Below are 12,494 nucleotides of genomic sequence, written 5' to 3' on the forward strand. Positions count from 1 at the left end.
TACACAGAGTTCACACTCAATAAATCTTGTTAATTGACAGACTCATTTTTCTTTAATCTCCAAAGGAAGAGACTGTGTGTGTGTGTGTGTGTCTGTGTGTGTGTGAAGGGAGGAGATTATAGTAGTCACTGTTGTAGAAAATTAGTCACAAAAACAAATATTAGTTGGAATTGGACTTTTATCTTTTATAATTCAATGATGTTTATAAATATGATGTAAAAAGCTATATTAGTAAATTTATATATTATATTTACTAGAGGTGTTGACTTTTATATAAAGCTATTAATTTTTAAAAGGTATTATTTTAAAAAAACATGACATAGCAGTTGTATAAAAGTTAGTGTGGTCAACGAAGTCTCTAGAATTTAGTCTATAATATTCAGACCCTATCTTCATGGGCTCTGAATAAACTTCCATTATATTTTAGGCTGTTACATTGAATGCCAAATGAATTTGTAATGACCCTCACTTAATATACAAAACAATCAGAGACTATTTATTAGCAACTTTAAGTTTTCATTCCAAATATTCTTCTAATTCAAGAGCTCTGAAAACACAACGTTTTGCATTATTCTACCCTGGCTTCATGGCTAATGATGAATATACTTGATGAGGAATACTTCACTTTAAGTGGCAGTTCTAAAGTACTTGCATGGAAGGTGGTGCACAATTAAAATTATTCTAACAGTCTGTTATGCACTGTACACAAGTAATAAAATTAATGGATGCACTTCAAGTAATGATCTATTTCCTCTGGGTGCAATATATTTATTCACAGACTATTTCAGGGGTTGTTTAGAATATGAGATGTGAATAGATTATGATCCATTATCCTTGAGATTTTAATGTGCCGCTACAAAATGGTTTCCATAAGTATTGTTTATAAAGTCGGGTGAGTTAGTGTTTGTATTCTTAAGTAGCTGACAAAAAAATTAGAAACACAGATGCTCAAATAATTGGTACTTAAAACTTTGCAGATATTTATACTTACAAACTGTCATAGAACTTAAAATGTTCAGTTAAGGAGCATAATTCTATGAAATACACATAAAACAATTATATATTATAGTAAAATTATTCACATGTGAGTATTCACTTGGGAAACACTTAGTACCCTTATTCTACCAATGTTTTAAGGGACTTTCTCGTAATAGATAATAGATGGCCATTTTATTCATGAAGCTGAAGTAATGGCATTTATAATTTTAGTTTAAGAAATAAACATTAAGTAATATGACATGTGACAGTGCTTTTGATCCCTCCCCAAGTATTTTAAAGCCAATTTGAAGCAAGAGAGACTGTGTGTGTGTTTGTGTTTGGCTTTTTGCGCCTGGGGATAGTGCTCTCTTCATATCTGTATTTGTATAAAGTAAGCTATTTATTTGGTGTTGAATAAGCCAACAAGTACATCGTATTTATTCCGTGCTGACTCTAAGCTGAGAACTCTATCAGGTACTGCCAGTGGAGCCATTTTTCTTAGAGGGATTTTTCATTAGGCACAGGTCATATTCTAGTTGAGCAGGAAGCATATTCACACATGAATTAATACAATATTTACATACAAATCCTTTATAATAAGATGTTCGATAATCAGGAGCCACCATCCTACCTTTGCCAGTGACATCTAGAAATTTTTGTTTTTAATTTTTGGCATGGATGTCCTTTATAACTTTAATTTCAAATGATTATAGATGTATGACCAAATATTCCAAGATTCCCTACTAAACTCTAGGATTCATCACTGGTTGACAAATTTTCTTTTAAAAATTTATACATACACTTTTTGTATCCCATATCCATGCCATATTATATAAAGTTAGCACTAACTTTAAAAATATTAATCATTTATTTTTCATAAATGACTTCTTTCATTCATTGCACCCCCCAGTTTCATCATTTGTAAGATCTAATCTCTTGTTTCCTACACGTTCCTTTTCATTTCCTTGTATTAACATTGATCAATATTTATTGATTGCCTAGTGTATGTCAGATTTTGTGTAACTACTTCATACATGTTAACTTGGAACTCTCATAGGTATCCTATGAGGTCAATTCTATTTTATTCTCATTTCGTGGATGAGAAAATTGAGACCCATTGGAATTAAATAACTGAACCCAGTTCACCCATCTAGTGAAGGGGGTCAAATCTGAATTCAGATTTAATAATACCAGAGCTCTTATTATGAATTTCTAGGTTTTTCTGCCTGCCTTAACCATTTATCCTAAAATGGAGATACTTCTTTTACCTATTATTTTATTTGAATTGCCTTTATTCAGTTATAAAAATCAATATGCTGTTAAGTAGAGAATATTGTTGATTACATAGTAGATTTCTACAAAATTCACTTTCCTCATTTTTTAATTCCTTTTACAGTGATGTTTAGTATCGACATTTTTTTGGCATAACGTATTGAACTGATAGTTTTGGGTAATGATCAACAAGGATTCACTAAATTCTATCTCTAGATTTTAATAGATACCACAGAACCTATTGGTATTTTATTATAGTTTGAGTTATATTTTCGTGATTATAATAACATGTATTATTCATATTGAATATTAACTTATGATTTTATTTTTTCATGCCAAAGGTTGTCCTATGGTTGACCTCTCTAAGGGGCAGTGAGATATTTCTCTCTGTATTCCTTTATTTAGATAAATGTTAAATAAGACTCAATCCGGTAGTAGTCCATCAGTCTCTTTAAATTACTTTAGCATCTCTTATTTGCCTATCTTGAATGAGAACTGCCATGTGCTTCCTTCTTCTAACATATGCTAAAAATATTTCTCTCAAACATCTGATCGTTTAGATCCATGGCACATTTGTGAGTCCTTATCTAATATAATTTAAAATTTCTCACCTTTGTATTTTTTCTAATTATTTCATTTTCCAGCAATAATGTCAGCATTATATTGTAATATTTTTTCCTCAAACCGAGTGCCTATATGACTGGAGTTTTGGATTCTTCTCTTAGATTTTGTAACAGCCATTATCTTTTTACAACTACAGTTACTTAGCGGCATTCTCAAAACATATTTGGCACAATTCTTGATCACTGCTCAAAACTAAATTATCACAAACAGTATATCACACAACACATCTCAGTAAGACCAATTACTTTCTTAACTATTAGGAGAGAATTAGAAGAATATTTAGCTCTTGCAAACCACATGCTGCCTCTTATAGCTGTATATATGGAGACATGTTTATATTACCTTTATACATTTTATTTTTTCAATTATTGTTTTTATAAGGCTAATGTGAAAATTAAATGAATTGATATGTATAAACATTTAGAGCATGTTAGCTATTATTATTATGTGGTACACTAAGCCACATGCATTGTTTATGTCATAGAAATGATGTGGATTATTAAATTATCCTGCCATTTATTGGCCTTGGAATGTCCACTTCAAGGCTTAATTAATTTTGTGCTTTGTCTTTCACTGGGTCTGCCTGGGCCCCAACTCCATGTCTTTCTATTGTTGGCAGGAAGCTGGACCTTAGACCTTTGTACTTTGGGAACTTTAAATTATTTTTTTTAATATATCAGCTGAAGAATGAGGAAAAGATTTCCAATAATATTTGCATAGTTTCTTTTCTCCAATATCATCTCGGGTAGTATCAAACTTTGAAATTAGAGTTGTGTTTCAAATGAATTAAGAGCATAACATAATTACAACAAAATGAAAATTAGAATATCAGAGCAGAGGAAAATAAGAGGATAAAATAATATAGTTGTTGAATTCAAATCCATATTTCTCAGTCTTTAAAAAGAGTGCACAGCATGTGTAAGTTAGCAGAACCACAGGGCTCATGTTTGTTAGCAATGGTCTTCAGACTTTTTAATAACTTAACTTCTCATTAACTAAATCATATTATCAGAAAGTGAAGTAAAATGAATATTCATAAAAGTAGAGTCTTCTAGACAATTTAGTCTTCACTAAATTACTTAAGATATTTTAATCTAGAGGAAGAATCTAATAGTTTATGATCCCTTTTAAGATGCCTGTGGATATATGTATGGATAGGAAATATTCAAATATTCATCATTTCAAAAATATATAAAAGTTATCCGTGCTACAAAGCTATATTTTTAAGTGGATATCATGTTTAATATTTTATGTAATGTAATTAATAAAGTTACTATATAAACTGATATATATCTATGCATGTATAAGAACGTCTAAATTTTGTTAACTACCTTTAGAGAATGAATATTTTAGCACATAGCGTTACATGATACTGCTTTCATGCTATATATATGATAAAATATACTTGGATTGGCATTAATCATATATGACAAAATTTAAATAAGATAATATATATTAAAAGACAGCCTATTCCTTAACACGTAGTGGGTTCTCCAGAAAGCTAAAGATGATAACGATGTGCTTTTGTTTCCATGTTGCCCTTGATAGATTTTAAAACTTTCAGATCAACCTCTACATTTGGAAATGATATGCAAATATTATGAAAACCTTTTTAGCTATTAGAAAGATTATTTTTCCTAGTAGTTGCTTCACTTCTTTGGATCCATAGACTGCTTATTTCTGGCTTTCTATAGCAAAAAGAGAATTACTGATTTTAGATACTTAACTTTTTTACCTTTTTATAAAATAATCCAGATAAAGAATTTCAACTAATTTCCAAACCATTTTAAAAAATAAAAATGTAAGTTAGTTTTTTGATGGTACATTTTAATAATATAAGCAATATTTAACATTTATTTAGAAACATCCAGAAAGTTATTTGTCTATTATCAATCTTCCACCCCTTGTCAGAGCTTCAACCATTTTTTAAATGTAAATATATTCTAATCTACTACATCTTACGTGTTCTTATTTATTATTTTTTTACAGTCATAGTTTTGATAAGATGCAACTCTAATAATTTGCAATCAGTAATACAGAAATCATCTTGGTATTTTTACTCCTTTATCAGTAAATAAACAATTTGAAATGATTCATCTGAAGAATACTTTCAAACTTGAGACTCATTGGTTTTCAGATAATGTCTTTCAGTCTGTGGCTTCAGTGGGTATATTTTAAAAATCTTTCTTTCTAGAGGGTGTTAATGCTGACAGCATCAAACAAGCCTCAGAACAACTGAACAGCCGGTGGATCGAGTTCTGCCAGTTGCTAAGTGAGAGACTTAACTGGCTGGAGTATCAGAACAACATCATCACTTTCTATAATCAGCTACAACAATTGGAGCAGATGACAACCACTGCTGAAAACTGGTTGAAAACCCAACCCACCACCACTTCAGAGCCAGCAGCGATTAAAAGCCAGTTAAAAATTTGTAAGGTAAGAATCTTTCTCCCTATTTGGAGCATAAGCAATAGGAATTCCTTGGAAATTTTCAGAAGAATAGCAAATTATATAATGATAAAATTTCTCCTTTAATGATGTCATTAAACATAGTAAAGATCAAAATAGAAGCAAAGAAAATTGTTTTAAGTAGGTGATACATGGATGCTTGAATTCTAAAAAAAAATGTATTTACAGTAGTTACACATGGCTAATTGATTTTACTAGTTTGCAAAATGATGAGGCAGTTTTATAGTATGAAACCACATGTACCCTGAGAGAAATGACCAATAATTTGAAAGTCTTTCTTATAACAGTTCATGTGTTCAGAGCAAAAACCCAGTCATATGTTGAAACGTGGAATCCACACACACACAAGCAGCTGATAGACTATGTAATTGACTAGATGAGGAAGAGCTTTACAACTGACAGTGCACTCAAATTAGGATAGTTTAAAGAAGATTTCTTTGCAGAAATACTTTATAAACATGCTTGGAGGACAGAAAAACCACAAGGGATAGTACAGTAACCCATTATCAGAGCAGTTACTATTCTTAAAGCAGAGAGATCAAGGAGAGGGATGTTACAGAAACCCAGATGGAAAAAGTCAGATGCCATTTGTAAAGGTTGCCATAGGAGCCAGCCCAAGTGCCATCACAGAAATGGAGTCAGAAAAAGAAACACCCTACTTCTCTCTTCTCCCTGCCTCCAGAAACTGAATAGGGTTTCACATTGATTAAACTTAATCAGAAGGCAGAGGACAAGGAGCTATAGTATATAAATGTCATTTTCTTGGGTCACAGGAAAAGACTGGAAAGTGAATCTGGAAAGGCAAACAACATATGACTGGCACAAGAGGCCCTGAGAAAGAGATTAAAAGAGTATGTCTGAAAGTATAAGAAAACAAGAGATATTTAATAATGTCAATCACTTGAACTTTTTGCATAATTACTATGTGCTACACAATTTTCGTGGGAAGTGGGAAATTGATGAGAGGATAGATGAAGAGGTTTCCAAGGTGAACCTTAATGATAGACAGTTGTCTGGGTTTAATATAAAAAGCAATAAATGAAGATTAATCTGCACACTTTGAAAAGAATGGTTTAAATAATGGGAGACTAGAGATAATTGATGGGGTTGATTTGGAGGTGGTAATGAACCCAGAAAATGATAAAAAATGCAAAGCTATTGAAAATAATTGAAGGATTCATTTCTTCAAATATTGGACCTATAGTTTTAATAGGAAGTAAATAAACCTGGACAATATATATTTCAGGCAAAGAATATTGTACAGAAAAGCCTTTAGTTTATTAGGCAAATATACAAATCTACGACTTTCTATATTTAGACACATTTTTCTATTAAAGAGTAGAATCCGTAACTTTTTTTTTCTGTGAATCAATGGAATTGTCCACCTACATTATTTCTTGCAATAAAAATCTAATGATATTACCTAACCTGTTCTTGAGATTCAGATACAGAAATTAATAATAACATCTACAAAACTGATTCAGCCATAAAATAAATATTCGATGTGGTCAAGTTTGATACTATGTATATTAACTGACTGGGGCTGCCATAATAAATACCATATAATGTGTGACTTAAACAATAGGAATTTATTTTCTGACACTTCCAGAGCTTGGAATGTCCAAGATTAAGGTCTAGTAGGGTTTGGCTTCTGGTGAGAGCTCTCTTCCTGTCTTGCAGACAGCTGCCTTCTTACCATGTCCTCACGTGGCCTTTCCTCGGTGCATGAGCTTGTAGGGAGAGAGAGTAATCTTTCTTGTAAGGCCACCAATTCTATCAGATACGGACACCACTCTTCCAACTTCGTTTAACCTTTACTACTTCCTAAAAGTACTATCACAAAATACGGTCACATTATGGGTTAGGGCTTCAACATATAAATTTGAGGGAATATAATTCATTCCATAACATTCTGACACTGCCATTTCCCATTCATGTCCTTCTCATATGCCAGAAACCACAAAAGTCAGAATTCATTCCGACATCAACTCTAAAGTCCAAAGTCTCCTCTAAATATTATTTAAATCACATGTGGGTGAGAATCAAGATATGGTACATCCTGAGACAAAATTTCTCTCCTGCTGTGAACCTGTGAAACCAGATAATTTATATGCTTCCAAAATGTGATGGTGAGACAGACAGAAGAAAAAGACTCCCATTCTAAAAGGAGAAAAAAATAGGGAAGAAGGAAGGGGTGATGTGTTCTAAGCAAGTCCAAAATGTGGCAAGGCAAATTCCACTGGGTTTGAAGACTTGGGAATAATCCTCTTTGGTTCAATGTCCTGCCTTCCAGTCCTGTCAGGCCCATGGTTCTACCTTTAGGACCCCCTGGGGCAGCGGTCACTTAAGTTTGGGCAACATTAGAGTATACATTCTTTGACCCTGCCTTCATAGTGTTTACCTAGAGTAGGGGACAGAGGCATTAAGGAAATGATTAAATACATAGATGTGAAAATACCACTGGGACAAATGCTTTAATCAAAGTTACAGAGTTCTGGGAGAGTGCCTAACAGAGAAAACCTAACCTAGACAGACCTACCAAGGACAGCTTCCTTGAGGCAGGTACATCTGAGTTAAGTCTTTTAGGATGAGTTGAAATTAAGAGCATAGCATGGCAAGTGGCTTTAGGCAGAAAGAATGTGGTGGGAGGGAGCAGTAACAACTAAGGAACTGCAAGAAGGCCAATGCGAATGCTGAGCATAGTGGGGCAGGGGCATAAATTGAAAGATGCAGGCAAAAAGGCAGGCATATAGGAGACAAAGGAAGGACTCTTGGGGCATGCTAAGACCTTGGTCTTTATTTGAGGAACAAATGGAGATCACTGGAGGTTGTATATCTTAAATATTCTCTTGAGGTTAGGGAAGTTATCCTAAGTAAAATCATCTGCTTTTATGTATTCAGCCACAAAGTTTCAAATTCTTATGACACAATTCCACTCCTCTTTATTGCCCCTTACTCTTTCTTTGTGCCCCACTGATTTTTATTAATTTGAGGAATCAACTTAGGTAAAATATTTAGCAGGATAAGTGCAATGTCATTTATACAATGGTTAAAATAATACTATTTGGCTATGATTAATGATAGGTAAGTAAATTATTCCATCCTGTTCTTCAATGCATTGTTATTCGAGGATTTTTTTTTTTTCTTAGAGTACAGATTTAGCTCAAAATTTAATACTCGCCAGAACTGATTCTTAATATGTTGATGGTTAGAGAGCCTTTCTGGAATTGGAAGAGATCTATGGATCCTTTCCTGGGAAAGATATAAAACTTTTCCCTCAGATCAAAATATAATTTTAAAGGATAAACAGACTCAGGGAAGATGCCTCACTCTGGAGGACCAACCACACTTAGGCCCTTTTATGGAGATAATGAGTAATTGTTAACATCTTTAAATGTTAAATATTTCAGATCAAAATGATCTCTCCTAAAATGTACTCTCAGAACTTTAAGGTCTTAACTGAACATTTGCCCAAATGTTTAATTAGTTTCAAAGTCCCCTTTGTTTTGCAGAACATACTTTACTGTAGCTCCTTCTATAGTTCCCTTAACAGGAGGAATGAAGGCCCTCCATCTGGCCAAATGTAAATAAGGTTCTTATATGTTTCACAGCAGATGTCAATGCTGCCATTTGCAAGCCTGGTGTACAAAGTGCATAGCTATAATTCTATACTCAAAAACACAGAATATTGCCCTTTACCTCTTGTCTTATTCTTCCTCCTTGGATATACACCTGCCTTCTAGAACTTGATTGAGAGGCTTTATATTTGAACGGAAGACATGGGTCACCTCCCCATTTATTTAAATGTCTCTCATCTCCACCTACCAAAAGAATTTGATTGTCAGAGATTAACCTACCTGAATCAGCTGATACATCTATAACCATTATACTACCATTCCTCTGAATGTTATCTTTTTTTTATTAAAATTTATTGGGGTGACATTGATTAATAAAATCAAAGAAGTTTCAAGTGTACAATTCGACAGTATGTCATATATGTGTGTGTGTGTGTGTGTGTGTGTGTGTGTATTGCATTGTGTGTCATCTTTATATCTTCTAAAACTCATAACAAGTGGCATTGTCTATTAGGTAGTCTTGCTACTGTGAAAGGATCTATGTGATAAATTTACCTCATTTTATTCTAAGACAAAAGTTACTCTGTTCAAAAGACTATGTATGCATCTAAAAATAACTTTATTTTTATTTTTCACTTTGATTTTCAGGAAGCTCAGGGTTATATTTAGTTCATAATTACTGTGATTCTTTCAATTTCCCTCTCCTTTTAATTGGTTTATGATCCAGTTTTTAATTTTTTTTTTTTTTTTAGGTAAGGCAACCCTTGGTTGACCTCATAGGTTGCAAGGACCTTGTCAATTTACAATCCCTTATTTTTTTTACTTTTTATGCCTACAGCACTTGGTCTTCCTAGGTGGTCTCCCATCCAAGTACTAACCAGGCCCAACCTTGCTTAGCTTCTGAGATCAGATGGGATTGGGCTTGTTCAGGGTAGCATGGCCATAGACAGTTTTTAAATTTTGATTATCCTGCTTTTTACATTTTAAATGGTAAATAATCCTGAAGTACTTTTTTCTAAAGGTAGCATAGGTATGAATTATAAGTAAATGACCATGATATAATACTTTTCTTTTTTTATTTTTAATTTTTAAATAGTTTTATTTCTTTTTTATAATTAAAAATTATTGAGGTGACATCGATCAACAAAATCCAATAAATTTCAAGTGTACAATTCAACAGTATGTCATATATATTGCATTGTATGTTCACCACCCATAATAATACTTTTAGAAAGAACATTTTGAAATGTGTTTACATTCAAATTATGTATGTATCAGATACATATGAATTTCATCTTTACTGAGAACAAGAGTATGAAAACATTTTTATAAAGAATGGCACTGTTTAAAAGAAATAGAATTCAAGCTACAAATTTGGGCCACATATGTAATTTTAAATGTTCTAGACGAGACATTGAAAAAGAAAAAAGAAACAGGTAAATGAATTTCAATAATGCATTTTATTTAACCTGGTATATCAAAAATATTATTTCAAGATTTAAGAATATTTAAAACTATGAGAGTTTGTATATTTTCATATTAAGTCTTCAAAATTCAGGGTATGTTTTATATAATGACAGCACATCTAAATTTGGACTAGACACATTTCAGGTGCTCAGTAGCCACATGTGACTAGTGACTACTATGTTGGATAGCACAGAAGAGTGTCTATGTGAATTTTTCATCCAACCGTGATACTGTTGAAAGTGAAAGGGATGCTATTAAAAATTATATCAAGACAAAAAGAAAAAAGCAAACAGTCACCCTAAATAAAACAACGGTAATTGCCTGTTTAGTCAGGAGAAGTAACGAGACCATATAAAAGATAGATAATTATAGACATGAATGTGTGTGTGTGTGTGTGTATGTGTGTATATATATATATATTACATAGATTACATATACATATATATACATATGTTAATATGTACACATATTACATAGATTATATATACATATAATGTATATATTAATATTAATAAACACATTTATAATTTAATAGTATGTATGAATGCAAATATATGTGGACATATAATTTATATTCTACATAAATGAATTTAAAGAAAAGATATTGTCCATTAAACTTAGAATTTGAAGCAAAGTCACATGATTTTGAGATGAGGGGTGTAGAGGACCATCCATGTTTGATTTCTAGAAAAAATATAAGGTTATTTATAGTACTTTTCACTCATACACATTCATACTCATTAATGTTCTAAATCAGGAGTCCCCGACCCTCAGACCGCAGACTGGTACCAGTCCGTAACCTCTTAGGAACCGGGCCACACATCAGGAGGTGAGGGATGGGTGGGTGAGCAAGTGAAGTTTCATCTATATTTGCAGCCGCTCTCCAGCACTAGCATCACCGCCTCAGCTCCACCTCAGATCATCAGGCATTAGATTCTCAGGATCCCTGGTACCTGGTGCCAAAAATGTGGGGACTGCTGCTCTAAATGATGTCATTTTGAAATTTAAAGACATTTATATATGATGATCTCTATTGAATGAAGAGCCAAAGTATTCTTAACTTAATGATGACCTGTACTAGAGGCTTGCCTAAACCATCATAGATGTTTCTTAACAATTTTTTGATAAGGGTTTTAAGCTAAGCTTGCATCATTTCTTCTTAACACCTTCCTTTGCAAAAATGTAATGTATACAAAGAGAAAACGTTATTTATTTTCATACCCTAAATTATGGTACAGGATGAAGTCAACCGTCTGTCAGCTCTTCAGCCACAAATTGAGCGATTAAAAATTCAAAGCATAGCCCTGAAAGAGAAAGGACAAGGGCCAGTGTTCCTGGATGCAGACTTTGTGGCCTTTACAAATCATTTTAACCAAGTCTTTGCTGATGTGCAGGCTAGAGAAAAAGAGCTACAGACAAGTAAGTAAAAACACTTAAAATGGCTTTGATGTTTTCCAAATTAGGTATTTAACAAGAAAAGAGAAAGTACTAACATGAAAGAATAATTTCTATCAAAGGAACCATCTTCCGTACAACTGTAGTAACAAGTAATGAAATATCCTTGTTGGAAAATGTTATATTTCTATTTCTTCCTTCTTCCCCGTAATAATTTCATGACTGTGAGGAATAAATAAAGCATATGTTTTATATAGGCATAACTTCTCTTTGGTGGGTTGCAACTTTTACAATCAAACATTTTGAACAGTTTTTTTAAATTAATTTATTTTTTATGGTGGCGTTGGTTAATAAAATCCAATAAGTTTCAGCTGTACACGTTAACAGTAAGGGATATATATGTTTACACTGTGTGTTCATCTCCCATAGTTAGATTACTTTCTGTCACCACATATTCGATCCCATTTACCCTGTCTACCTCTCCCATCCCCCTTACCAATGAAGGAAGAAAAGGAGCATTTGAAGTCCTGTTAGTGGGTTTTCGTTAATTCCAGTTTTCTTTAAGTACAGGATATTTAGCTGGGCATCTTACTAATACTTCTTTCAATTTACATGAAGATTATTATAGCTGTAGCATACATGTGGCAACTGAAACTCAGAAAAGGATAAACTATACTTTGGGCTGCATTTTACTATCCATTCATTATAACTATA

At 32.8% G+C, this 12,494-nt stretch overlaps 1 protein-coding gene and 1 pseudogene across 1 annotated transcript in view; one reads left to right on the forward strand and one right to left on the reverse strand.

The window, feature by feature from the left end:
* DMD (dystrophin) overlaps nucleotides 1-12,494 on the forward strand; it is a 1,897,222-nt gene that overhangs the window by 634,609 nt on the left and 1,250,119 nt on the right. Inside the window, 2 exon segments of the mRNA XM_039846417.1 lie at nucleotides 5,069-5,310; nucleotides 11,624-11,804. Coding sequence (XP_039702351.1) covers nucleotides 5,069-5,310; nucleotides 11,624-11,804 — 423 coding nt within the window.
* Nucleotides 9,748-9,866, reverse strand: LOC120589027 (uncharacterized; annotated as a pseudogene).

Source organism: Pteropus medius, unplaced genomic scaffold (genome assembly GCF_902729225.1).
Source record: "Pteropus medius unplaced genomic scaffold, Ma_sr-lr_union100, whole genome shotgun sequence".
Classification (NCBI taxonomy): Eukaryota; Metazoa; Chordata; class Mammalia; order Chiroptera; family Pteropodidae; genus Pteropus; species Pteropus medius.